The 26,022-nt window shown below is 45.9% G+C and overlaps 1 protein-coding gene across 5 annotated transcripts in view; it reads left to right on the forward strand.

Annotated features, from left to right (window-relative positions):
• Nucleotides 1–4,156: 4,156 nt before the first annotated feature.
• dis3l (DIS3 like exosome 3'-5' exoribonuclease) overlaps nt 4,157–26,022 on the forward strand; it is a 29,056-nt gene continuing 7,190 nt past the window's right edge. The window contains exons 1-11 of one of the 5 annotated variants that reach the window (XM_078944102.1): nt 4,160–4,371; nt 6,410–6,560; nt 14,753–14,881; nt 17,351–17,486; nt 17,583–17,750; nt 19,113–19,191; nt 19,259–19,438; nt 19,502–19,573; nt 24,383–24,552; nt 24,760–24,921; nt 25,347–25,597. In XM_078944102.1, coding sequence (XP_078800228.1) covers nt 4,242–4,371; nt 6,410–6,560; nt 14,753–14,881; nt 17,351–17,486; nt 17,583–17,750; nt 19,113–19,191; nt 19,259–19,438; nt 19,502–19,573; nt 24,383–24,552; nt 24,760–24,921; nt 25,347–25,597 — 1,628 coding nt within the window. In that variant the 5' untranslated portion in view covers nt 4,160–4,241. Of the gene's footprint in view, nt 4,372–6,409; nt 6,561–14,752; nt 14,882–17,350; nt 17,487–17,582; nt 17,751–19,112; nt 19,192–19,258; nt 19,439–19,501; nt 19,574–24,382; nt 24,553–24,715; nt 24,922–25,346; nt 25,598–26,022 lie in introns of all 5 variants that reach the window. The other 4 variants (XM_023951240.2, XM_023951244.2, XM_078944103.1 and 1 more) reach the window with 4 other exon arrangements.

Here is a 26,022-nt window from a genome sequence, read left to right on the forward strand (position 1 = left end):
AAATACTTTAAAAAGACAATTTTATGCTGAGTAAAATGTAAAAACTGTATTCCAGTTCATTGATGTTTCACACGATCTTGTTACTATGATGTGTTTTTCAGTTTTATTGATATAAAGTATTTTTTGCTTTGCTTCAATGTTCGCATTGAAAAAAAGCAGCTATTGTGCGGTGTTTTATTGTGAAATCGTGTTTTGCAGAGGCTTATGTGTTTCTGACTTCATGAACAGGAATCACGCAAAGAAGCAACACAACATATGAACACCGTGTAAATGTGATGGAGTCACACCAGCTTAGTGGGCCAAAGCGTCCCAGAAAAAGCAGACCCACCATCACAAAACAGATGTTTTACAATAAAACACACTAAAATTATTCCTTTCTACATCTATTTAAAATTTTATAATAATTACTTATAATTAGCAGAAACATTTACTAATTTCAATTTCAATGTATTTGTTTGTAGGATAAGCCCCTTGAGATGTGTAATCTCGTTTTCAAGGGGGTCCTCGACACACAACACAACAAGCAAATACCCACAGATACAGTTGAGCAAACTTTACATGTGTCAGAACGATAAAGAACTTAAAATATACAAGGCAACGAGCAGGCACACACACACACACACGGGCACACACACACACACACGGGCACACACACACGCACAGACATTTATTGCACCTCTTAGCAGTTCATTTAAAGGGAAGGGAATAAAAAGCAGGAAAGAAATAGATGAGGAAGATTGTTCCAGTCAGAGGGGGCTTTTTAATAACATGAATATTTTCTGATTTCTTTTTTGACTCTTGGAACATCAAAAAAGATTTGATCTGCATGACGTAAATGAGCGACCAAACCCTAACCCTTACTTTGGTTACTCCCCTAGGGCGCTTCAGGTAATCAACTCACCTGTTCAGCGTCCTATTTAAGTCCAGGTGTGCAGTTGTCATTCTCTTCCTTTACTGCATGCGCTGCGTTCGTCGCCCCACCCTCCTCCCCGGCTTCCAGCTGTGAGCTCCGTTAGGGGTAGTTGTTACCCAAAAGTTTTATGGAAATCTTATCTCATGGAATTGTACGGAGCCTTATGCCAAACTAAAGGAATGTGAAAATAAATCTTTTTACTTCATGAGTTGTCTGGCTGAAAATACAAGAAGACTGAAAAGGAGTTAGATATTGTTTGAGATATTCTGGGTAGCTGCGGTTAATACATTTGAAGATGTACAATAGCCAGTGAAGTTGACGTTGGGAGGAAAGGGGAAGCCAGGACAGTTGCTGAAACATAAGACGGTGGTGAGTTCTAAACGGACAACGGAGAATAAACCTACACAAGCTGTTATAAATAACGTTCAGTGGTCGGAGGTTAGTGAGAGTGGTGTTTTGATAAATTATGTCACCATAATCTAAAGTCGGGATAATCAGTTGTGAGATAATGTTCTTCCTGACTGAGAAACTAAAACAATGGATTGATATATAAAGTAATTTTAAACGATAAGAAATTTTATGGACAACGGACTGTATATGCACACTAAAAGAGAGTGAGGAGTCAAGCCACCAACCAAGGTATTTGAATTTTTCTGCTGCTGAAATGGGTGGCATGTCCATGTAAGTTAAATTTATTTCATTTGCAGCTACAGGACGTAATATTTTTTGAAACAACACAAAATAGGATTTTGATTTGTTAAGTAGAAGCTTATTGGATTGTAACCACAATTGAACTGAATTAAAATCCTGTTGAATTGAGTGCTGAATGTCAATAATATCAGATTTAGATGAGTAAATGACAGTATCATCGGCATAGAGTTGAATCTTGCTTAGATGCATTTAGTTGGAAGGTCATTAATGAAAATAGAAAATAAGAGGGGACCAAGTGAGGAACCTTGTGGAACGCCTTTGTCTACGCTTTGAAAGTTGGAATAGCTGCACACACTGCTGACGATGATGAAGGTATGAGCTGAACCAAAGGACTGAGGATCTATCAAGGCCAATGGAATGAAGTTTGTCCAATAACAGATAGTGATCTACGGTGTCAAAAGCTTTGCTAAGAATTTTTGTTTCCTTATTTACTGTACTTTTATTCACCACAGCCTTTTTTGTGATACACACCAGAAAAAAGATGCTGTTGTTGAAAAGCAAAATATTTAGATTTTATATTTTACATCCAGCCCTGCAACAGACTGCCGACCTGTCCAGGATGTCGCCTGCCTTCGTCCAGTAGTGGCCGGGATAGGCTCCAGCAGCCCAGTGATGAAGATGAATGAATGGAGGAAGCTATTACACTGTCACTGTGGTTTGTGCATTGATTTTTTTCTTCTGAATTCAATTTGTTTAATTAAAAAAAAGCTTGTGGTGGCAAAGAGAAGCCCCCACAACGACAAACTGGCCTCATAGCCCACGAGGGAAGCCGAAGTGCTGACAGGAAGTGTGGTCTTCTGTCTGGCGGTGGCATCAGCTGCCGGGGGTCCAGTGCACGCACGGTCTCCCCAAAAATGAGAACAAATACTTTTGACGAAAGGGAGCAAGCGTTCATCCAGATACCCCACTGGCCCGGAGTGTGATCAAACGAGCAGCAGTGTGACCATAGGAGTGAGAATGCGTGCGTACCGCTGAAGGGCTGGTCCAGTCCTGCGTTCAATAGCCTGCAGATCTTTTTACATTGAAAATGACTCCAGAGACACAGATAGTTTTATTTCTTTTAAAGAACGTATCGCATTTTTTGACCAATGTGTGAAATGTCTAAGAATCTGAATTTAAATGTATTAAAGTGCTCATTTTAACACTAAATGGCTCCAGTGTTGAATTGCTCATGATTTTTTTTAACCATTTGATATTACTGAAATGTACACAGGATCTTTGAACTTCACATACAAAATGGGGATGAGGATTATGTTATTATTTTATCTGATGTAACTATTTATTTCCCCTCGGTTTGATGTACTTGTCTTTATTATTATTATTCATATGTATATTATTAGTACAGTCAGCATACCATAAAAAACAATATAAACTCAAACAAACCATGACTTTGATAAATATTAAGTGTTTTCAATGCTTTCATATGGTTAATATAATATATACTGTATATAGTATATATATATATATTTATATATATATATATATATATATATAAATATATATATATATATATATATATAAATAGTGTGCAAACCTGGGTTTCTGGTTACTGTTTTTACACTTGTGAATGTGATGTTTTTCTATTATGGCCAATAATTTATAATTATAATTTAATTATACTTGTCATTAAGTCTTTATTTTATTTTTTTATTGAACTTCAAACAAACATATACACATAACTACAACAGAAATAAATAAAAAAAGAATAATATACAAAATAAAATAAAACTAAAGAAACAAAATAAAAATTGTAGTTTACAATACTAGTGATTGTCATAAAACATGTGATCTTCAATGAAAATAGACAATTTTATTCCATTTTTGTTTTTTATTAATTTCAGAGATTGAAAATATAAACTGATCTCTTTATGAAATGTATTGAATAATGGTTTGATTTTTGAAAATCTGCTCTTATGAATGAAAAATGTCCCAGATATTAATAAGGTATTGAATGTCAAATCAAATAGATTATCACCAGAAACAATCCAAATAATATCTGCTTTTGTAATTGAATAGAAATAGGAAAAGGAAAATTTGAGGAACCAAGAAAAAAAATCCTCCCAAAAACTGTAAACGTATGAATACAAAGAACAGATGATCAAGTGATTCTATATTTATGTCACAGAGAGAACAGTTATTCTCTGGTAAACCAAAACATGTATGTAATAATTCCTTGCATGGATAGACTGCATTCAGTATTTTAAAATGGATTTCTTTGTATTTTGGAAAAATGGGATATTTAATAAACTGAGATCTTAACTTGATTATTTCTTCTTTTGTGTAAAGCTGTGACATAGAATGATTTTTGTAAGATGTTGGAAACAAACAAAGATCCTATAAATGAGTTTGGAAGTTTTAAATGAACCGGTCGACCATCAAACAACAGAGACGGAAGCTGAACTTGAACATTTGGACCAAAGTCGGAAGCTTTGATCACAATGTGGTGTGGCGGTTTATAAAGTCATTCTTGCCGTTTTGCGAGTCTGTTTTTCTTGAGACTTGAACGCAGTTGTGACCTGACGTCATCACGACGACAGGCGGGACTACGTCATGTGACGTGTACTTCCGGTCCGTCAATGAAGCTCTGGCTAACAGGAGCGGCTCTCTGCAGTTCAGGATGATAAAGACGGAGAGGATTCTACATCTGAGGAGGTTCCGCGGGAGGAAGGTTCGAGTGGTTCGGGAGCATTACCTCAGAGAGCGGGTCCCCTGTTTCAGCTCCCTATGCCAGGCGGACTGTGCTAACGGTAGTCCTCCGAACCGAACACGAGCGCCAAACCCAAACACGAACACACACCGAACTCAACACGAGCACCGAACCCAAACACGAACACACACCGAACCCAAACACGAACACCGAACCCGAACCCAACACGAGCACCGAACCCAAACAAGAGCGCCGAACCCAAACACGAACAGACGCACCGAACTCAACACGAGCACCGAACCCAAACACGAACACACACCGAACCCAAACACGAACACCGAACCCGAACCCAACACGAGCACCGAACCCAAACAAGAGCGCCGAACCCAAACACGAACACACACCGAACTCAACACGAGCACCGAACCCAACACGAGCGCCAAACACGAACACACACCGAACTCAACACGAGCACCGAACCCAAACACGAACACCGAACCCAACACGAGCACCGAACCCAACACGAACACCGAACCCAACACGAGCACCGAACCCAAACAAGAGCGCCAAACCCGAACACGAACAGACACACCGAACCCGAGCCTGCTAGTCCGTCTCTGTCAGTGATCGATCCCGCTGAGTAAAAGTTGGCGGGCTCGGAGAAGCTGCCATGACACTGACGATACTTTCAAATAACTGCGGTGAAGTTAGTGTCAGGTTGGATATTCGACAGACGTTCAGCGCGGAGCTCCAGTGGGGTCTCTAAGGGACCGTCAACAAATGAACAAGGCCATGAGATGGAGAAGATTTTAGATCAAACCCAAAACTAAATGCTTTGCAAAGATAAATAAATTACTATAAGACATCTTCTCATGTTGTGTCTAAATAATCTATTTCTTTTGCAACGTTTTAATGGGAAATGTTTTTTCAATCAAAGATGCTCAATATTTGATAAATTCCAGAGGTTTGCATATGTAAGCTGGTCATTTCTTTCAATAGCTCCCAAACCGCCTGACCCAAAGATATAAAACCTATTCCAAATTGTTGTACTGACATTCCAACATCAGACACACCTCTTTCTTTTGTAATCAAAGATGTTATATATTTTTTATGAATTTTTATATAAAAATTCCAGAGGTTTGCATATGAAAGCTGGTCATCTTTTTCAATAGCTCCCAAACCAACTGACCCAAAGATAATTCATATAAAACATATAACATCTTTGATTACAAAACAAAAAGGTGTGTGTCTGATGTTGGAATGTCAGTACAACAATTCGACATTGGTTTTATATCTTTGGGTCAGGCGGTTTGGGAGCTATTGAAGAAACGATTAGATTTTAGATGTGAACAGCTGTAATTTTAAAACAAAAAGTAATGTAAGATTTGTGTCATCTTTAATTCCTAAACAAATTGGCGTTTGATGTCAGAAGAACAATTTGGCAGAGGTTTCATGATTTTGGGTGATGTGGTTTGGAAGCTATTGAAAAAACTCAACAGAATTTGCGAAATGCAGGAATTTTTGTAAAAATATTTAATAGAATTTCTTTATAAAATGTGTGTATGTTGTATGTTGGAGCCATATTTTTTTTATATATTTGCAATCATAACATCACACAGTTAGGAAGCAATAAAAAAAATCTTTCCTTCAAACAGTTTTCTTATAAAATATTGAGCATCTATGATTGCAAAATTTTTCCCATTAAAAAGTTGCAAAAGAAATAGATTAAGACACAAAATGAGAAAAGGTTTATAGTAATTTATTTATTTTTATTTTTGCAAAGTTAAATTCCTCTCCATCTCATGCAGTCGTTAATTTGTTGACGGTCCCTAAGAGTCCACACTGGACAACCCGCTGAATGTCTGTCGAATATCCAACAACTAACTTCACCGCAGTGGTACTTTAATACATTTGAAACAAATGTATAAAATGTTAATTTATTTAAAGGTTGATGTTATTCGCACGTAAAGTTCAGCACTGGACATATTTCGAAAGTTACGTGTGAACGGACACGTTCTTATTTCAAATAGGAGTAATTTCAACAAATAGTACGCTTTTAATTTTTTGCATGAAAAGTTTTTGACAGAAGATCATCTTTCTATGAAAATAAAACAGAAACGTTCTTCTCAACGAAACAGGTGTCAAAGTTCTGCCTGGAGACTTGACCCACTATGTGATGCCGGACGCAGACGTGGTGGTCGACTACCTGGAGATCCTGGAGCTCAAGGAGCTGCAGGGCATCATCTTCACCCAGACCGCCTGCCAGGCGCTGCACAGCAAGGGCCGCAGGTACAAGCAGGCTACGGGACGCTAGCTACGCCCTTCAGAACGCTAGATACATCCTTTAGGACACTAGCTACACCCTTCAGAACGCTAGATACACCCTTCAGGACGCTAGATACACCCTTCAGGATGCTAGCTACACCCTTCAGGACGCTAGATACACCCTTCAGGATGCTAGATACATCCTTTAGGACGCCAGCTACACCCTCCATAATGCTAGCTACACCCTTCAGGACGCTAGATACACCCTTCAGGATGCTAGCTACACCCTTCAGGACGCTAGATACACCCTCCAGGATGCTAGCTACACCCTTCAGGATGCTAGCTACACCCTTCAGGACGCTAGATACACCCTTCAGGACGCTATATACACCCTTCAGGACGCTAGCTACACCCTTCAGGATGCTAGCTACACCCTTCAGGACGCTAGCTACACCCTCCAGGATGCTAGCTACACCCTTCAGGATGCTAGCTACACCCTTCAGGACGCTAGATACACCCTTCAGGACGCTAGCTACACCCTTCAGGACGCTAGATACACCCTTTAGGACGCCAGCTACACCCTTCAGGACGCTAGCTACACCCTTCAGGACGCTAGATACACCCTTTAGGACGCCAGCTACACCCTTCAGGACACTATATACACCCTTCAGGACGCTAGCTACACCCTTCAGGATGCTAGCTACACCCTTCAGGACGCTAGGAATACCCTTTAAGACGCTAGCTACACCCTTCAGGACGCTACATACACCCTCCAGGATGCTAGCTACACCCTTCAGGACGCTAGATACACCCTTTAGGACGCTAGATACACCCTTCACGATGTTAGCTACACCCTTCAGGACGCTAGATACACCCTATAGGACGCTAGATACACCCTTCAGGACGCTATATACACCCTTCAGGACGCTATATACACCCTTCAGGACGCTAGCTACACCCTTCAGGATGCTAGCTACACCCTTCAGGACGCTAGTAATACCCTTTAGGACGCTAGCTACACCCTTCAGGACGCTAGCTACACCCTCCAGGATGCTAGCTACACCCTCCAGGATGCTAGCTACACCCTTCAGGACGCTAGATACACCCTTTAGGATGCCAGCTACACCCTTCAGGATGTTAGCTACACCCTTCAGGACGCTAGATACACCCTATAGGATGCTAGATACACCCTTCAGGACGCTAGCTACACCCTTCAGGATGCTAGCTACACCCTTCAGAACGCTAGCTACACCCTTCAGGACGCTAGATACACCCTTCAGGACGCTAGCTACATCCTTCAGAACGCTAGATACATCTTTTAGGACGCCAGCTACACCCTCCCTAATGCTAGCTACACCCTTCAGGATGCTAGCTACTCCCTTCAGGACACTTTATACACCTTTCAGGACGCTAGCTACACCCTTCAGGATGCTAGCTACACCCTTCAGGACGCTAGCTACACCCTTCAGGACGCTAGCTACACCCTTCAGGACGCTAGATACACCATTTAGGACGCCAGCTACACCCTCCATGATGCTAGCTACACCCTTCAGGATGCTAGATACACCTTTCAGGACGCTAGCTACACCCTTCAGGACGCTAGATACACCCTTTAGGACGCCAGCTACACCCTTCAGGACGCTAGCTACACCCTTCAGGACGCTAGATACACCCTTTAGGACGCTAGATACACCCTTTAGGACGCCAGCTACACCCTTCAGGACACTATATACACCCTTCAGGACGCTAGCTACACCCTTCAGGATGCTAGCTACACCCTTCAGGACGCTAGATACACCCTTTAGGACGCTAGATACACCCTCCAGGATGCTAGCTACACCCTTCAGGACGCTAGATACACCCTTTAGGACGCTAGATACACCCTTCAGGATGTTAGCTACACCCTTCAGGACGCTAGATACACCCTATAGGACGCTAGATACACCCTTCAGGATGCTAGCTACACCCTTCAGGACGCTAGCTATACCCTTCAGGATGCTAGCTACACCCTTCAGAACGCTAGCTACACACTTCAGGATGCCAGCTACACCCTTCAGGACACTTTATACACCCTTCAGGACGCTAGCTACACCATTCAGGACGCTAGATACACCCTTCAGGATGCTAGCTACACCCTTCAGAACGCTAGATACATCCTTTAGGACGCCAGCTACACCCTCCCTAATGCTAGCTACACCCTTCAGGATGCTAGCTACACCCTTCAGGACACTTTATACACCTTTCAGGACGCTAGCTACACCCTTCAGGATGCTAGCTACACCCTTCAGGACGCTAGCTACACCCTTCAGGACGCTAGCTACACCCTTCAAGACGCTAGATACACCATTTAGGACGCCAGCTACACCCTCCATGATGCTAGCTACACCCTTCAGGATGCTAGATACACCCTTCAGGACGCTAGCTACACCCTTCAGGACGCTAGATACACCCTTTAGGACGCCAGCTACACCCTTCAGGACGCTAGCTACACCCTTCAGGACGCTAGCTACACCCTTCAGGACGCTAGATACACCCTTTAGGACGCCAGCTACACCCTTCAGGACACTATATACACCCTTCAGGACGCTAGCTACACCCTTCAGGATGCTAGCTACACCCTTCAGGACGCTAGTAATACCCTTTAGGACGCTAGCTACACCCTTCAGGACGCTAGCTACACCCTTCAGGACGCTAGCTACACCCTTCAGGACGCTAGCTACACCCTTCAGGATGCTAGATACACCCTTTAGGACGCCAGCTACACCCTTCAGGACACTATATACACCCTTCAGGACGCTAGCTACACCCTTCAGGATGCTAGCTACACCCTTCAGGACACTAGTAACACCCTTTAGGACGCTAGATACACCCTTCAGGATGCCAGCTACACCCCCTTCAGGACACTATATACACCCTTCAGGACGCTAGCTACACCCTTCAGGATGCTAGCTACACCCTTCAGGATGCTAGCTACACCCTTCAGGACGCTAGTAATACCCTTTAGGACGCTAGCTACACCCTTCAGGACGCTAGCTACACCCTTCAGGACGCTAGCTACACCCTTCAGGATGCTAGATACACCCTTTAGGACGCCAGCTACACCCTTCAGGACACTATATACACCCCCTTCAGGACACTATATACACCCTTCAGGACGCTAGATACACCCTTTAGGACGCTAGATACACCCTTCAGGATGTTAGCTACACCCTTCAGGACGCTAGATACACCCTATAGGATGCTAGATACACCCTTCAGGACGCTAGCTACACCCTTCAGGATGCTAGCTACACCCTTCAGAACGCTAGCTACACCCTTCAGGACGCTAGATACACCCTTCAGGACGCTAGCTACATCCTTCAGAACGCTAGATACATCTTTTAGGACGCCAGCTACACCCTCCCTAATGCTAGCTACACCCTTCAGGATGCTAGCTACTCCCTTCAGGACACTTTATACACCTTTCAGGACGCTAGCTACACCCTTCAGGATGCTAGCTACACCCTTCAGGATGCTAGCTACACCCTTCAGGACGCTAGCTACACCCTTCAGGACGCTAGCTACACCCTTCAGGACGCTAGATACACCATTTAGGACGCCAGCTACACCCTCCATGATGCTAGCTACACCCTTCAGGATGCTAGATACACCTTTCAGGACGCTAGCTACACCCTTCAGGACGCTAGATACACCCTTTAGGACGCCAGCTACACCCTTCAGGACGCTAGCTACACCCTTCAGGACGCTAGATACACCCTTTAGGACGCTAGATACACCCTTTAGGACGCCAGCTACACCCTTCAGGACACTATATACAACCTTCAGGACGCTAGCTACACCCTTCAGGTCGCTAGCTACACCCTTCAGGACGCTAGATACACCCTTTAGGACGCTAGATACACCCTCCAGGATGCTAGCTACACCCTTCAGGACGCTAGATACACCCTTTAGGACGCTAGATACACCCTTCAGGATGTTAGCTACACCCTTCAGGACGCTAGATACACCCTATAGGACGCTAGATACACCCTTCAGGATGCTAGCTACACCCTTCAGGACGCTAGCTATACCCTTCAGGATGCTAGCTACACCCTTCAGAACGCTAGCTACACCCTTCAGGATGCCAGCTACACCCTTCAGGACACTATATACACCCTTCAGGACGCTAGCTACACCATTCAGGACGCTAGATACACCCTTCAGGATGCTAGCTACACCCTTCAGAACGCTAGATACATCCTTTAGGACGCCAGCTACACCCTCCCTAATGCTAGCTACACCCTTCAGGATGCTAGCTACACCCTTCAGGACACTTTATACACCTTTCAGGACGCTAGCTACACCCTTCAGGATGCTAGCTACACCCTTCAGGACGCTAGCTACACCCTTCAGGACGCTAGCTACACCCTTCAAGACGCTAGATACACCATTTAGGACGCCAGCTACACCCTCCATGATGCTAGCTACACCCTTCAGGATGCTAGCTACACCCTTCAGGACGCTAGATACACCCTTTAGGACGCTAGATACACCCTCCAGGATGCTAGCTACACCCTTCAGGACGCTAGCTACACCCTTCAGGACGCTAGATACACCCTTTAGGACGCCAGCTACACCCTTCAGGACACTATATACACCCTTCAGGACGCTAGCTACACCCTTCAGGATGCTAGCTACACCCTTCAGGACGCTAGTAATACCCTTTAGGACGCTAGCTACACCCTTCAGGACGCTAGCTACACCCTTCAGGACGCTAGATACACCCTTTAGGACGCCAACTACACCCTTCAGGACACTATATACACCCTTCAGGACGCTAGCTACACCCTTCAGGATGCTAGCTACACCCTTCAGGACACTAGTAACACCCTTTAGGACGCTAGATACACCCTTCAGGATGCCAGCTACACCCCCTTCAGGACACTATATACACCCTTCAGGACGCTAGCTACACCCTTCAGGATGCTAGCTACACCCTTCAGGACGCTAGTAATACCCTTTAGGACGCTAGCTACACCCTTCAGGACGCTAGCTACACCCTTCAGGACGCTAGCTACACCCTTCAGGATGCTAGATACACCCTTTAGGACGCCAGCTACACCCTTCAGGACACTAAATACACCCTTCAGGACGCTAGCTACACCCTTCAGGATGCTAGCTACACCCTTCAGGACACTAGTAACACCCTTTAGGACGCTAGATACACCCTTCAGGATGCCAGCTACACCCCCTTCAGGACACTATATACACCCTTCAGGACGCTAGCTACACCCTTCAGGATGCTAGCTACACCCTTCAGGATGCTAGCTACCCCCTTCAGGACGCTAGCTACACCCTTCAGGACGCTAGATACACCCTTCAGGACGCTAGATACACCCTTTAGGACGCTAGATACACCCTTTAGGACGCTAGATACACCCTTTAGGACGCTAGATACACCCTTTAGGACGCTAGTTACACCCTTCAGGACGCTAGCTATACCCTTCAGGACGCTAGCTACACCCTTCAGGACGCTAGATACACCCTTTAGGACGCTAGCTACACCCTTCAGCTACACCCTTGAGGATGCTAGCTACACCCTTCAGGATGCTAGCTACACCCTTGAGGATGCTAGCTACACCCTTGAGGATGCTAGCTACACCCTTCAGGATGCTAGCTACACCCTCCAGGACGCTAGCTACACCCTTCAGGAAGCTAGCTACACCCTTCAGGACATTAGCTACACCCTCCAGGACGCTAGCTACACCCTTCAGGATGCTAGTTACACCCTTCAGGACGCTAGCTATACCCTTCAAGACACTATATACACCCTTCAGGACGCTAGCTACACCCTTCAGGACGCTAGATACACCCTTTAGGACGCTAGCTACACCCTTCAGGACGCTAGCTACACCCTTCAGGACGCTAGCTACACCCTTCAGGATGCTAGTTACACCCTTCAGGACGCTAGCTACACCCTTCAGGAAGCTAGCTACCCCCTGCAGGACATTAGGTACACCCTCCAGGACGCTAGCTACACCCTTCAGGACGCTAGCTACACCCTTCAGGACGCTAGCTACACCCTTCAGGACGCTAGATACACCATTTATCTGTCGAGGGCGACAGTGGCTCAGGTGGTTGAGCGGGTCGTCCAATGATCGAAGGGTTGGCGGTTCGATCCCCGCTCCCACCAGCCAAAATGTCGTTGTGTCCTTGGGCAAGACACTTCACCCTCCTTGCCTCCAGTGTGGCTCCACTGGTGTGTGAATGCACATGAATGATCCCGGTGGTGGTCAGAGGGGCCGTAGGCGCGAAATGGCAGCCACGCCTCTGTCAGTCTTCCCCAGGGCAGCTGTGGCTACAACCCTAGCTTACCATCACCAAGTATGAAATAGGAGTGAATGAATAATGGACATAATGTAAGCGCTTTGGGTGTCTTGAAAAGCGCAGATAAATCCAATCCATTATTTAGGACGCCAGCTACACCCTCCATGATGCTAGCTACACCCTTCAGGGCGCTAGCTACACCCTTCAGGACGCTAGATACACCCTTCAGGACGCTAGCTACAACCTTCAGGACGCTAGCTACACCCTTCAGGACGCTAGATACACCATTTATCTGTCGAGGGCGACAGTGGCTCAGGTGGTTGAGCGGGTCGTCCAATGATCAAAGGGTTGGCGGTTCGATCCCCGCTCCCACCAGCCAAAATGTCGTTGTGTCCTTGGGCAAGACACTTCACCCTCCTTGCCTCCAGTGTGGCTCCACTGGTGTGTGAATGCACATGAATGATCCCGGTGGTGGTCAGAGGGGCCGTAGGCGCGAAATGGCAGCCACGCCTCTGTCAGTCTTCCCCAGGGCAGCTGTGGCTACAACCCTAGCTTACCATCACCAAGTATGAAATAGGAGTGAATGAATAATGGACATAATGTAAGCGCTTTGGGTGTCTTGAAAAGCGCAGATAAATCCAATCCATTATTTAGGACGCCAGCTACACCCTCCATGATGCTAGCTACACCCTTCAGGGCGCTAGCTACACCCTTCAGGACGCTAGATACACCTTCCATAATGCTAGCTACACCCTTCATTCCTAAAAGTATTTTTAATAGGAGTAAATCCGTGTGTGAGAGACCTTTATTTATTGGTCTTTTATTCCAATGCGTTGTTTCAGACTTTTCAATCTCTTGTACTCTTTTCAGTTTTGCTGTACAATTCTCATCAGAATCGGCTCTACTGGCCAAGTAAAGTGCATATACAAGGACGTTGGCTTTGGTGTCTTATGCTCTCGTGCAAACCAAGCAAGGTATAGAATAGATGTGAAAGGATAAAGACAAAAATGATAGATAATAAAAAACAAAACAAATGCAACAGGATTTAACGGTCTTAATAGAATGGGTGAGGCTGTGAGGGAAGGCGGAGCTTCAGTCAAACTGCCAAAGTTTGTCTGTTACTTCACCCCAAAAGAATCAGCAGTCTGATGGTTCAGAGTGACGTGTTCAGTGCTCTGAGGAAAGACCGTCGTCATAGTGATGATGAACGGGGAAATCCGTGTTGAGGTCAGCGTGAGTTAAAATAGAGATGCAGCTCCGGAGTGCCGATCTTAGGACTATTCAGGGGCTCCTTCAACCTCCCACGCTGCTTCATCACACCCTCCACACAAATTGGCGCGTTATTTTGATTCATTATTAAAGCACTGGTAGTTTAATTACTGGAGCCGTTTCAGAAGGACCGGTTTGGCACAGGCACCAGATAAAATGGTACCCACCCCGACCTAAGCCAATCATTCAGATGGAGAGATGACTGCAGGAAAAGAGGGAAAATACCTGTCAGGTTGTTTGATCTGTGAAAGCTTCCATCCAGGTTTCCTCTTTCTGAATCATCAACCGTTCCTCCCGCTCTTCTCCCAGTTTGGCCAGTTTTCATGACTGGATTCAGTCCCCACTGATGCATTTGTTTCAGTGGTTTTAGTTTTTACAACAGCAGTTCCTCACGGGAAATCTGTCAAATGTTTGCTCCAAAGACATCATATCAACGTTCTAGCATCATTTTGAATGAAAACGTGGCTGTGAGGTGAAGATGTGACGATGGGCTCACAGCTTGATGAAGAGGGGTTGTTGGGAGCAGCTCAGTCAAACCAAACCCACCTGTTTCCAAAGGAACTGCAGCATTTTGTCCGTGTCACTTTAAGCCAGAGCTGCATTTTACAATCAGAGCTCATTGTTTTTGTGTTTGCATTCAGGTTCTATAATCGCCTGCGGAGTCTGGTCAAAGATCCTCGGTTCCACTGTGTGCAGTTTGCCAATGAATTTCAGCAGTATTCCTTCTGTCCCAGAGAGAAGGGGGAGAGCCAGGAGAAGTGGCAGACCAGGTGAGCTACAGGTGTACAGAAACGTCTCCATCTGGAGCCACAGAGGAGGCAAAGGGCTCGATCCCATTTGATTCCTGAATCCATGATTCACAGATCAAACCACAAGTCTTCTATTAAGTAGAAAAACCTCTGAATGCTTGCCGACAGTGTTCCCTCGCTATATTGCATTTCGTTTTCCCCAGTCTCGCTGATTTGTGGACTTTGAATGTGTTTTTATCAGCATGTTGTGTTCTGCATCCTGGTTTGTTGTCAATCAATCTCCTCCATTCTGTGTCTCCTGTACAGAACGCATTCAGTTTTGCTGCATTTACATAAATCTTAGATCGCTATTACATCTTTGTTTCCATTCTAGGAAACGGAATACACTTTTCTGTGAAAGTTTGTGTAACCGAGAGAGGAAAGTGTGAAAATGTTCCTCTGTCTGAGAAAAGCTGGTAAAGTGTGAAGTGAGGAGTTTGACAGCCTTAAAGGGCCTATGTCATGCAAAACCAACTTTTTGAGCGTTTGAGTGTGTTATAATGTTCATTCCTCACAAAAAAACAAACCCATTCTAAAACACGCCCTCTTTCTCCATGGAGCTAGCAGTAATCCGCAAAATAATTCAATTTTCTATGAAAAATCTCCATCTTTGTAAAAGTTCGGATGTCTGTTTTGGTGGGAGAAACGCAGACACTCAGTAGAGGCCGACTCTAGGATGACATCATGAAATGGGCGGGGCCCACAAGGAGCAAAAGGCGGGGCCTCAGAGATCAAGTCCTCCTCCTCACTGACCTCAGTGCTCCCAAACCACAGACCAGTCGGTACAAAACAAGAAGTTTTCTTTTAGTTTTTATACTAAAAACTTCTACATTCTTCTACCATAATTACATTTATTACTCTACGACACACGTGTCAAACTCAAGGCCCGGGGGCCAAATACGGCCCTCCATGTCATTTCAGACTTGAAATATGGTCATCTATACATTAGGACTTAAACACTGTCCATATAACCTAACCTAACCTGACAGAATCAAATGTAAAAGGATTTATGCTGGAATAACCAGCAAACATATGTTTTCTATGCAGCTGGAATTGTCACTTTAAAAAGTAATAATAAATAAATAATGAGTTATTTAACATTAAGGAGTAGTTACATTTATTTTTCATTACATGTAGTTACATGAGGACAGCCGCTATGCTGATGTGGCCCTCATTGAAAATGAGTGTGACCCCCCTGACCTAAGATGTTCATAAAGATTTCTATAATTCTCCTGTGATCTCCTGTCTGCTCTATGCTCGTCAGCAGGACTAACACAGCAGTCACATGCCAGTCAAAAGGCCACGCCCCCACTATTACTACAGACATTATTAAAAGAAATACATTTCTTTCTAGTAGAAGGAGGTGTAGAGGCATGTGGAACGGGTGGAGGAAGCTGTTAGGGGAGTTTGTGACCCTGTAAGACACTGGGGAGAGCAGCCATGGACTCTGCTGCAGAGACGGGGGGCAGCACAGATGAAGACGCCGAGGTTCTCTGCAGGAGGGGTCAGGAATGAATCCATCAGAGGAACAGATCATGGCAGATGTTCTGGAGATCCATGCAGGGAAGCAGATGGAGAGGTTCGGACAGGTTCAGGGAGGAACAGTGATGATGCTGGTCCAAAGATGCTGAGGTTGGAGCCACCAGGATAGAGGTCTAGAGGAAGAGGATGTTGATGGAAGGAGGAGGACATGCGGGTGGATGGTGTGAAGGAGGGGAATGCAAAGTCAGACAGATGAGACTCTGTGGAGTAAAAGCCAGAAAAGAAAGAAATAAAAGATCATTTTAATATGAAGTCTAGTTCCAGATGGGACAAGCTGTAGGAGCTGCAGAGTCTCTGTGTTTCCGTGGTAAAGCTGAGCCGTCTCACATGAAAGTACGGCTGCACGATATGAGGAAAACTCGCCACATTAGTGATCAGTGGTGCGATGAGGATTTAACTTGCGATAAATGAACAAAGAGCAAAACCAAAAACGTTTCCATTTCACTGCAAAAGTTTCAACTAAATAATAGTCAAAATACCTTAAATTATTCTCCACATGACCCTCGTCTAATCAGAAGGGCAACATCTAACATAACAGGGCTCCATCTGATTGGTCAAATGCATCACTGCACTTATTCAATTCATTAAATAGTTCAAGTTACCACAAGATTGTTTTAGCACATTCAAGGTTTACCATTTATTGCGATTTTCTCTGTCTTTTGCGATATGCATATTGCACAGCTTGAAATCGCTGTAACGCTAAATTTGTGATAAATTGTGCAGGCCTACATGAAAGTGAACGGGTTGATGGTGCCACCTGCTGGCCACCTGCTGGCACTGACTGACTTAGGTTCTTCTTCCCAGCAGAATCGGGGAGGAAGTCGCAACCAGAGTGTACTTTGCTGTCTTTGAGGAGTCCTCCATTCTGATGGATGAACTGCAGTGACAGTGCTGTGTGTGTTTGTGTAGGTGTGTGTATTCTGCTGCAGTGTGGTACTACAACCACCTGGCCGGTATGATGAACGTGGTGATGATCACAGAGGATGAGGAGGCTGTTGCTCAGTACAGCAGCCTTCACTCAGGAGTTTATGTCGTCACGGTCCAGGTGAGAGGCGCCCGTCCTCTTCAGCTAATGAGCTGCTTTCAACCGTCTGGTCCACATGGACGACATGCTCCTGAATCCATCCACCCGTTTCTTCAGGATTATTTGCAGAACTTCTGGCCGGATCTGCAGGCGGCTCAGGAGCTCTACGCCTCCATTTCTCAGGCGTTGGAGGAGAGGGAGGCTGAGGACTCGCAGAGGGAGTTTCCTGAACATCTGCCTGCTGAGGTCATGGAGGCTGGCATCAAGTCTGGACGCTACATCCAGGTACTGAATCTGCAGAGGCAATAGACCAGATGAAAGACGGGAATATATTTGTATAAAGTCCTTCAGGATTTGAGGCTAACCTTTTATATTATTAAATGAGAAACTCGAATGCAAATCAGTCCGCCCATCAGAAATACATGAACAAAGCTGCTAAGACAGTTTACCATGTATTATACCACGGTCTGGGTGAATTCTGGTTTCTGATTGGCTGCTGGGTTTGCATTAAAACATGATAAATCACAGCGATAATGTAGACCTAAAATAGTGGTTCTGGTCACATAGCATACATGTTCTGTATCACTGCTCTGGTTCCTTTAAAACAAACTTTATCTTCATCATCTGGACAGAAACAAGCGGGAAGAGGAGAACTGATGCTTTATTTAACTGTCGTGACCACCAGCATACATATGGCTTTCCTTAGCAAATAGTCCACTTTTTATGAAAAAGCGATCCAAACCAAAAAAATAACAAGGATAAAGGACTAAAAAGCTGGTTAAATATTTATTTCCTTTGTAAGTGACCGTGGTTTAAGCGGGTTCACGACTTCCAAGTGTGCATTATGTAAGGGTTAATGGCCTTCGAAGTGTGCGGTTACTACTTTTTAACGCACGCCGTGGAAGCCTGAACCGTCCGACGCGAAGCGGAGGACGGTTGCTTCCGCGAAGTGCATCGCGCCGCATCACGTAACATATAGTACATATATATAACATATAGTCCGCGTCGCGCAGTACCACCGCTGCAGTCAAGTTTCGGCGATATATATATGCTGATCGTCCCGATGGGTTGAATAAAGCATCAATTCAGAGGGAAAGTTAATCGCTTACCGCTTGTTTTTGCCCCGATGATGAAGCAAAAGGTTGTTTTACAGAAGCCGGCGCAGTGATACAAATCATTTAAGCTAGCCGACCGGAACTTCTTTTTTCACTGTGCGGTTATCAGGTTTTAACGCATACCCAGCAGCCAATCAGAATCGAGTGTTCACCCGGACCATGGTATAACAGAAATTAACGCACGACGTGGAAGCCTGAAACGTCCTCAGCTTCACGTCGGACAGTTGCTTCTGCGAAGGCCGAAATGATAAACCAACAGAACGGAGTCAAATGTCAACGGCTCTACTTGACCAAAAGGAACAGAAATGACCGTCTGGTCTGTCTTCCTGAACCACACAAATAAAACTATGCAAGTTCAACAGCCAAAGAAGGAAGAGAATTGCAGTCCAGGATCTTCCTGAGCGGCGGCTGTAGACCAGCTTCATTTAAAAAGCGCCTTTTGTTTTTGCTCTTCATCATTCATGATTCATGAACAGATGCTCCTCACATCCCCATCAGAAAGCCTCTTCCTGTTTCCTCTGTGGTCCGTTAGGGAACTCTGAGCGTGAACAAACACCGAGCCCAGAGCGAAGCTTTGGTTCAGACGGAGGGCTCGTCCAGCCAGGCCATGGGTAAGAACGGCTCAGGGGGGCGTCTGTTCCTGCTGAACGACCCTCCACAGCCTCTCTGTCCCGTCAGATCTGAGCTCGGGGGTGCTGGTGCACGGGGGCAAGAACCGCAACAGAGCCGTGCACGGAGACGTGGTCGTGGTGGAGCTGCTGCCGAGGAGCGAGTGGAGGGGGAGAGCAACGCTTCTGACAGAGGGACAGGGGGACGACAGGAGTCCAGACGACGGCCAGGAAAAGCCCATGCCAACAGGTGGGAGACCCCTTTGCCCCGGAGCTTCTGCCCCTTACAGCCTTTTGACCGCCCTTTCTGCAGTGAAACCGATTCCAGTGGAGAAAAGCGCCGATATGCAACGCTGCACAGCAGAGAAATGTGGACACGATCAAGGTGAATCAGAGAAAGACAGAAGGCACAAACAAAGCTGAATTGGAAGGGTTAAAGATCCTCTCTTGTTTTCACGATGTCCAGAATAGGTGGAACAAAAAACCAACCCCTAACATCTTCATCCTACTTCTGTGAAGTTTCTGAAAACTATGACACGGTTTGTGAACAAACCCTATCAGCTTTTAGTTGGAGCTTCTCTGTTTGAGAAATCATGGAACACTGTATGGTGTTACCAACCTCATTGGTTTATTATTCCACTAATACATTTGACAGTATGTGAACTGCATCAGAATCATGTGAATACCGTAAATTCCGGGCTATAGAGCGGACCTGATTACAAGCCACACCCATTACATCATTAAAAGATAAACCATTTTATATACAAATAAGCCGCCCCTGTATATTAGCCGTGGCTGAGCAGTCCCTCCCCTGTCTCTGAACAGTTTTAGAGAGGGAGAGGCCGACAGAGGCTGCATTTTCTCCTTTCCAGCATTTTAACCTGCTCAGCATTATAGCCTATTCATTTACTCATGCACACAAACAGCCAAACCGCATGGAGGTCACTCCTGCTCACAGCCCCCTCAGTCATGGTGAGGAACTTTACACCCACGATTCCCCACTTCCCATGAGTCTTAGGGGCTAACCCTCAGGTCGATATACAGAGAGGTTGATATACAGAGTGAAAGAGAACTGTAATAAAAGAAGGTTTCCCCCAGAGAAGATGATCCTTTATTAACCCACTCTGGAGGCTCTGAGGGTCCAAACAGGGAAGTGAACAAACAAAGGAAGATCCACCTTCAGCGGAGAGGAAAGAAAGAAAAAAGTAATGCAGGAAAGGTTCAACACATGATATCTACAAAGAAAGACGGTGCAGAAAGAGTTTTCAAAGTTTTAATGACATACCTGGCTTTTCTTTCCAAACAGTGCCTTTGACGCGGCAGCAATATGGTAGTAACCGCACTAACAGGGCTGGGTAAAAAACATGAACGTAAAAGTCACTGAGAGCTGTCTTCATCTTCCTCCTGTGCCCTGAAACATGGAAGTTTTCCTCCTCTTCATCTTCCTCCTGTGCCCTGAAACGTGGAAGTCTTCCTCCTCTTCATCTTCCTCCTGTGCACTGAAACATGGAAGTCTTCCTCCTCTTCATCTTCCTCCTGTGCACTGAAACATGGAAGTCTTCCTCCTCTTCATCTTCCTCCTGTGCACTGAAACATGGAAGTCTTCCTCCTCTTCATCTTCCTCCTGTGCCCTGAAACGTGGAAGTCTTCCTCCTCTTCATCTTCCTCCTGTGCCCTGAAACATGGAAGTTTTCCTCCTCTTCATCTTCCTCCTGTGCCCTGAAACGTGGAAGTCTTCCTCCTCTTCATCTTCCTCCTGTGCCCTGAAACATGGAAGTCTTCCTCCTCTTCATCTTCCTCCTGTGCCCTGAAACATGGAAGTTTTCCTCCTCTTCATCTTCCTCCTGTGCCCTGAAACGTGGAAGTCTTCCTCCTCTTCATCTTCCTCCTGTGCCCTAAAACATGGAAGTCTTCCTCCTCTTCATCTTCCTCCTGTGCCCTGAAACATGGAAGTCTTGCTCCTCTTCATCTTCCTCCTGTGCCCTGAAACATGGAAGTCTTCCTCCTCTTCATCTTCCTCCTGTGCCCTGAAACATGGAAGTTTTCCTCCTCTTCATCTTCCTCCTGTGCCCTGAAACATGGAAGTCTTCCTCCTCTTCATCTTCCTCCTGTGCCCTGAAACATGGAAGTCTTCCTCCTCTTCATCTTCCTCCTGTGCCCTGAAACGTGGAAGTCTTCCTCCTCTTCATCTTCCTCCTGTGCCCTGAAACATGGAAGTCTTCCTCCTCTTCATCTTCCTCCTGTGCCCTGAAACGTGGAAGTCTTCCTCCTCTTCATCTTCCTCCTGTGCCCTGAAACATGGAAGTCTTCCTCCTCTTCATCTTCCTCCTGTGCCCTGAAACGTGGAAGTCTTCCTCCTCTTCATCTTCCTCCTGTGCCCTGAAACATGGAAGTCTTCCTCCTCTTCATCTTCCTCCTGTGCCCTGAAACATGGAAGTCTTCCTCCTCTTCATCTTCCTCCTGTGCCCTGAAACATGGAAGTCTTCCTCCTCTTCATCTTCCTCCTGTGCCCTGAAACGTGGAAGTCTTCCTCCTCTTCATCTTCCTCCTGTGCCCTGAAACATGGAAGTCTTCCTCCTCTTCATCTTCCTCCTGTGCACTGAAACATGGAAGTCTTCCTCCTCTTCATCTTCCTCCTGTGCCCTGAAACGTGGAAGTCTTCCTCCTCTTCATCTTCCTCCTGTGCCCTGAAACATGGAAGTCTTCCTCCTCTTCATCTTCCTCCTGTGCACTGAAACGTGGAAGTCTTCCTCCTCTTCATCTTCCTCCTGTGCCCTGAAACATGGAAGTCTTCCTCCTCTTCATCTTCCTCCTGTGCACTGAAACATGGAAGTCTTCCTCCTTTTCATCTTCCTCCTGTGCACTGAAACATGGAAGTCTTCCTCCTCTTCATCTTCCTCCTGTGCACTGAAACATGGAAGTCTTCCTCCTTTTCATCTTCCTCCTGTGCCCTGAAACATGGAAGTCTTCCTCCTCTTCATCTTCCTCCTGTGCCCTGAAACATGGAAGTCTTCCTCCTCTTCATCTTCTTCCTGTGCCCTGAAACATGGAAGTCTTCCTCCTCTTCATCTTCCTCCTGTGCCCTGAAACATGGAAGTCTTCCTCCTCTTCATCTTCCTCCTGTGCACTGAAACATGGAAGTCTTCCTCCTCTTCATCTTCCTCCTGTGCCCTGAAACATGGAAGTCTTCCTCTTCTTCATCTTCCTCCTGTGCACTGAAACATGGAAGTCTTCCTCCTCTTCATCTTCCTCCTGTGCCCTGAAACGTGGAAGTCTTCCTCCTCTTCATCTTCCTCCTGTGCCCTGAAACATGGAAGTCTTCCTCCTCTTCATCTTCCTCCTGTGCACTGAAACATGGAAGTCTTCCTCCTCTTCATCTTCCTCCTGTGCCCTGAAACGTGGAAGTCTTCCTCCTCTTCATCTTCCTCCTGTGCACTGAAACATGGAAGTCTTCCTCCTCTTCATCTTCCTCCTGTGCCCTGAAACATGGAAGTCTTCCTCCTCTTCATCTTCCTCCTGTGCACTGAAACATGGAAGTCTTCCTCCTCTTCATCTTCCTCCTGTGCCCTGAAACATGGAAGTCTTCCTCCTCTTCATCTTCCTCCTGTGCACTGAAACATGGAAGTCTTCCTCCTCTTCATCTTCCTCCTGTGCCCTGAAACATGGAAGTCTTCCTCCTCTTCATCTTCCTCCTGTGCACTGAAACATGGAAGTCTTCCTCCTCTTCATCTTCCTCCTGTGCCCTGAAACATGGAAGTCTTCCTCCTCTTCATCTTCCTCCTGTGCACTGAAACATGGAAGTCTTCCTCCTCTTCATCTTCCTCCTGTGCACTGAAACATGGAAGTCTTCCTCCTCTTCATCTTCCTCCTGTGCACTGAAACATGGAAGTCTTCCTCCTTTTCATCTTCCTCCTGTGCACTGAAACATGGAAGTCTTCCTCCTCTTCATCTTCCTCCTGTGCACTGAAACATGGAAGTCTTCCTCCTCTTCATCTTCCTCCTGTGCCCTGAAACATGGAAGTCTTCCTCCTCTTCATCTTCCTCCTGTGCCCTGAAACATGGAAGTCTTCCTCCTCTTCATAAAACATGGAAGTCTTCCTCCTCTTCATCTTCCTCCTGTGCCCTGAAACATGGAAGTCTTGCTCCTCTTCATCTTCCTCCTGTGCCCTGAAACATGGAAGTCTTGCTCCTCTTCATCTTCCTCCTGTGCCCTGAAACGTGGAAGTCTTCCTCCTCAGTGTGGATTGGAATAGCGTCAGACATTCTTCACCTCTCTCTCTCAGTCTGTCCTTCACCTTCATCAGTGTCACTCTGAGGTAGATTCCCTCCTGTTCTTGCTCCGTCCTCTCCGTCAGCAGCAGACCGGCTTTTCCAAACCCGTTGGTGATGGTGGATTTTTTCACACTGCTTTAACGATTGCTCTGGACTTGAAAGCTGCTTCATCTGCATTTCTTCTTGCATTTTCCATGATGAGGGTCTGTTCCTGCTATTCATTCACAAAGCAGGAATTTACATTAAACCTGCCTCTTCCTCGACACATATACAATATTCCCCCTGTCTCACTCTGACCCTTTCTGCTCCAGCGCCCCTAGTGGCTGTTAGAAAAAATGCATAAAATAGCCGCATCATTGAATAAGCCGCAGGGTTGATAGCGTGTGACAAAAGTAGCGGTTTATAATCCAGAAATTACGGTATGTTCAAAACATATGTAGATTATTAATGTACTTCTATACAAAAATGTCTAAATGTGTAAACCGTGTAAATTGAATGGAGTGGACTGACAAATGGAAATGGTTCCCTTTGAATGTGTCCCTCTCACATCAATCAATACGCTTCTCCATATTTGGATACAATCTTGATATTTATTATTTATTTGACATTTAAAACAATAATGAAAATGTTTTTTTAACAGAGAAACTTTTTTTTTAAATCAAGAAAATCTTAATGGACATAACAGCTTCAACATTCAGACCTGACTTTGGCTCCTTAGACTGTTTTGTTCTTTGTGGTCAATAATAGGAATGAATTCAGGTTTTGTTTGCATTGCTGTGAAAAAAAGGTTTTCACAGACTGTGTTCCTGAAGGCGACACCTTTGAACTGCTTCCAAACACACTCCTGACTCTGAAACGGGTTCCACACGCGAGCCCCCCAGCAGCGCTCGCCCTGACGTGACCCGTTTGTGTGATCCGACAGGCCGGGTGGTGGGGGTCCTGCAGAGGAACTGGAGGGATTACGTGGTGACGTTCCCCAGCAGGGACGCCTCTCAGTCACAGAGCAGAAGCTGCCAGCGCGTCCTCACCGTGCCCTGGGACCGCCGGATCCCCAAAATCCGCATCAGCACCCAGCAGGCGGAGGCTCTGCAGGTCGGGCTTGACAGCAGGCGTGTTTCCTGTGGAGATGTTTGGCGGTGATCCCGTCACAGAATATGGAAGAGAGGCTGATTAGACTTTATCTTGGAATGGAATATTTCGATAAATGAACCATTTTTAAAAGATCAAAACACGTCAAAGTCTGTTTAATCAGCAGAGGCGCTCGTGATGCTCATGGTGACCCCACCCCACCCCACACAGGACCACAGGGTGGTGGTTCGCCTGGATTCCTGGGAGAGCACGTCGCTCTATCCCAACGGCCACAGCGTGAAGGTCCTGGGCCGGGCTGGGGAGCTGGAGACCGAGGTCCAGACCATCCTGGTGGAGAACTGCATCCATGTGCCGCCCTTTTCTGAAGCTCAGGTCAGAACCAGACCAGCTCTGACACCAATCAGACGTTGAGTCAAACGGATGAAACATGGCAGGTTGAGCGCTTTTAGCACATGACCTACATTACTGAACTAAAGGTCATCTCCATCCAGATCCAATGACTGGGTTCCAGCTCATCTGATTTTAGTCATTTATTGATTGAATAAACATCATTTCATTCAGTTATTTAACACTTAAACAGAGGACTTCAGTGAAGTCACCTCAACAATCCAGTAACGAAACGATGAACTAGAATTACTGCTGTCAGACATGGTGCCTGCTGCTCTAGTGTCTTCAGAACTAGGAACATCAAAAAGTGACTTTTGCTTCAGTCTGAATCTGGCTGGCTGCTGTACGGACTCTTTTTGTGTTTTTGTGCGCTGCGTGTTCAAATGTCAAATTTGAGATGACGCCTCCAGATGAAAGAGATGCCCCTCAGCTCTCCAGAGAAGCCGTGGAGGGTGGACCCCGCCGAGGTGGCGAGGAGGCGGGACCTCAGGGACTCTCACCTGGTGTTCAGCATCGACCCTCTGGGCTGTGAGGACGTGGACGACACGCTGTCGGTGCGCAGCCTCGCCGGCGGGACGCTGTTGGAGCTGGGCGTGCACATCGCTGACGTCACCCACTTCGTCCCCGAGGGCTCGCTCACCGACCTGGAGGCACGCACCCGGTGAGCGAGGCGGTCCCCCCGCGGGCGGCGCTGACGTTCACCGTGGCGTCCTTCTGATCTGATGTGTGGATTCTAGTGTGGGGGGTGGGGGGCAGAGATTGGATCATGTAGAAGTCATCTCATGGCTGATTTCATGGGAAAAGGTCAGAAACCAGCAGGTCTGAAGTTCTAAAAGGCAGAACGCACTAAAAAAGGAAAAATTAAGATATTTTGAAATGTTTCCAAAATGTTGAATCAAAACTTTTATAAACCAAAACTTCCTGAAAAGAATAATGAATTATTCTAGTGTTTCCCTCCTGTAGTTTTTGTCTCCTGACCAGTAGATGTCCTTACATTTACTAGACCTTTATTTTGAAAATCCTTTCAGTAAGACAGGACAGCTGCCCTTTAAAAGGATCCACTTCCTGTATTGTGTGGAGAATGCT

This window comes from Oryzias latipes, chromosome 3, assembly GCF_053564925.1.
Source record: "Oryzias latipes strain Hd-rR chromosome 3, Olatipes_Hd-rR_3.1".
Taxonomy (NCBI): Eukaryota; Metazoa; Chordata; class Actinopteri; order Beloniformes; family Adrianichthyidae; genus Oryzias; species Oryzias latipes.